The 1,016-nt window shown below is 63.6% G+C and overlaps 1 protein-coding gene across 1 annotated transcript in view; it reads right to left on the bottom strand.

Moving 5' to 3' along the window:
• LOC104412244 (myelomonocytic growth factor-like) overlaps positions 1–481 on the bottom strand; it is a gene marked incomplete at both ends in the record, with an annotated part of 777 nt that extends 296 nt beyond the window's left edge. The window contains 2 exons of the mRNA XM_010022890.1: positions 5–39; positions 327–481. Of these exons, the coding sequence (XP_010021192.1) occupies positions 5–39; positions 327–481 (190 nt within the window). The remainder of the gene's footprint in view (positions 1–4; positions 40–326) is intronic.
• Between the last annotated feature and the right edge of the window lie 535 nt (positions 482–1,016).

The raw sequence follows: 1,016 nt of genomic DNA, 5'->3' as shown, positions 1-1,016 counted from the left end.
CAGCAGCTCTTCCTCCTTGCACAGCTGGAAGGTGTCGCACTGCGGCCGAGGGGGGACACGGTCAGGGTGGCTGGAGGACCCTGTCACCCCCACCACCCATTCCTGGGGCAGACCCAGTGTGATGGAGATGGCACAAAACCAAACTGCTGTGGCTGCCCTGGCTGGTTTGTGCCTTGGGGAGGTCCCCAAGGGAGCAGCAGCACCGTGCATGGGCACAGCCCCTATGGGTGCCCTGGGTGAGCAGCGTGGCTGGAGGCACAAGGGGACAATAAGGCTGGGAAGGGGACAGTCACCACTGCCACCCCACTGCGGTGCCCAGGACTCACTATCACACGCTGCAGCACGGCCACGTCCCCCTTGATCTTGCGGGTGAATTCCAGGTTGTTGTTGAGGAAGATGTGGAATCTCTGGTCCCCCGAGAGCTCAGCCAGCGGCGCCCCGAGCAGCTCCTGCCATGGTGCCCACAGCAGCAGCACCAGCACTCCTGCAGGGACAGCAGCTCAGCACCCACCCACCGTGGCACAGCCCCAGCCCTGCCACCAGGGATGGTGGCACCAACACAGCCTCGGGAAGCAACAGGGACCCTCTGGAAGGTGGGGAGATGGACCAGGCGCTGCCTGTGTCCCACCTGCCCCATGGGCTGCAGGCTTTAGGTGTGCGGGTGCAGCGGGTGCTACAGGGAGAATGGATTTAATGGAGCGGTGGGAAAAGTGGGAGCTGTGGAAGAAGTGAGTGCGGTTGGAGCAGTGGGAGCGATGGGTGAGTTGGGAATGATGGGTGCAGCGGGAGCAGTGGGTGCAATGGAAGCAGTTTTAGCAGTGGGAGCAGTTTTAGCAGTGGGAGCAGTGGGAGCACTGGGAGCACTGGGAGCACTGGGAGCAGTGGCAGCACTGGGAGCAGTGGGAGCACTGGGAGCAGTGGGAGCACTGGGAGCACAGGGAACACTGGGAGCACAGGGAGCAGCGGGAGCACCGGCAGCACAGGGAGCAGTGGGAGCAGTGGGAGCACTGGGAGCA

Source organism: Nestor notabilis, unplaced genomic scaffold (genome assembly GCF_000696875.1).
Source record: "Nestor notabilis isolate BGI_N333 unplaced genomic scaffold, ASM69687v1 scaffold25889, whole genome shotgun sequence".
NCBI lineage: Eukaryota > Metazoa > Chordata > Aves > Psittaciformes > Psittacidae > Nestor > Nestor notabilis.
Note: the sequence above shows the minus strand (reverse complement) of the source record. Positions and strands in the feature narration are given on the sequence as shown.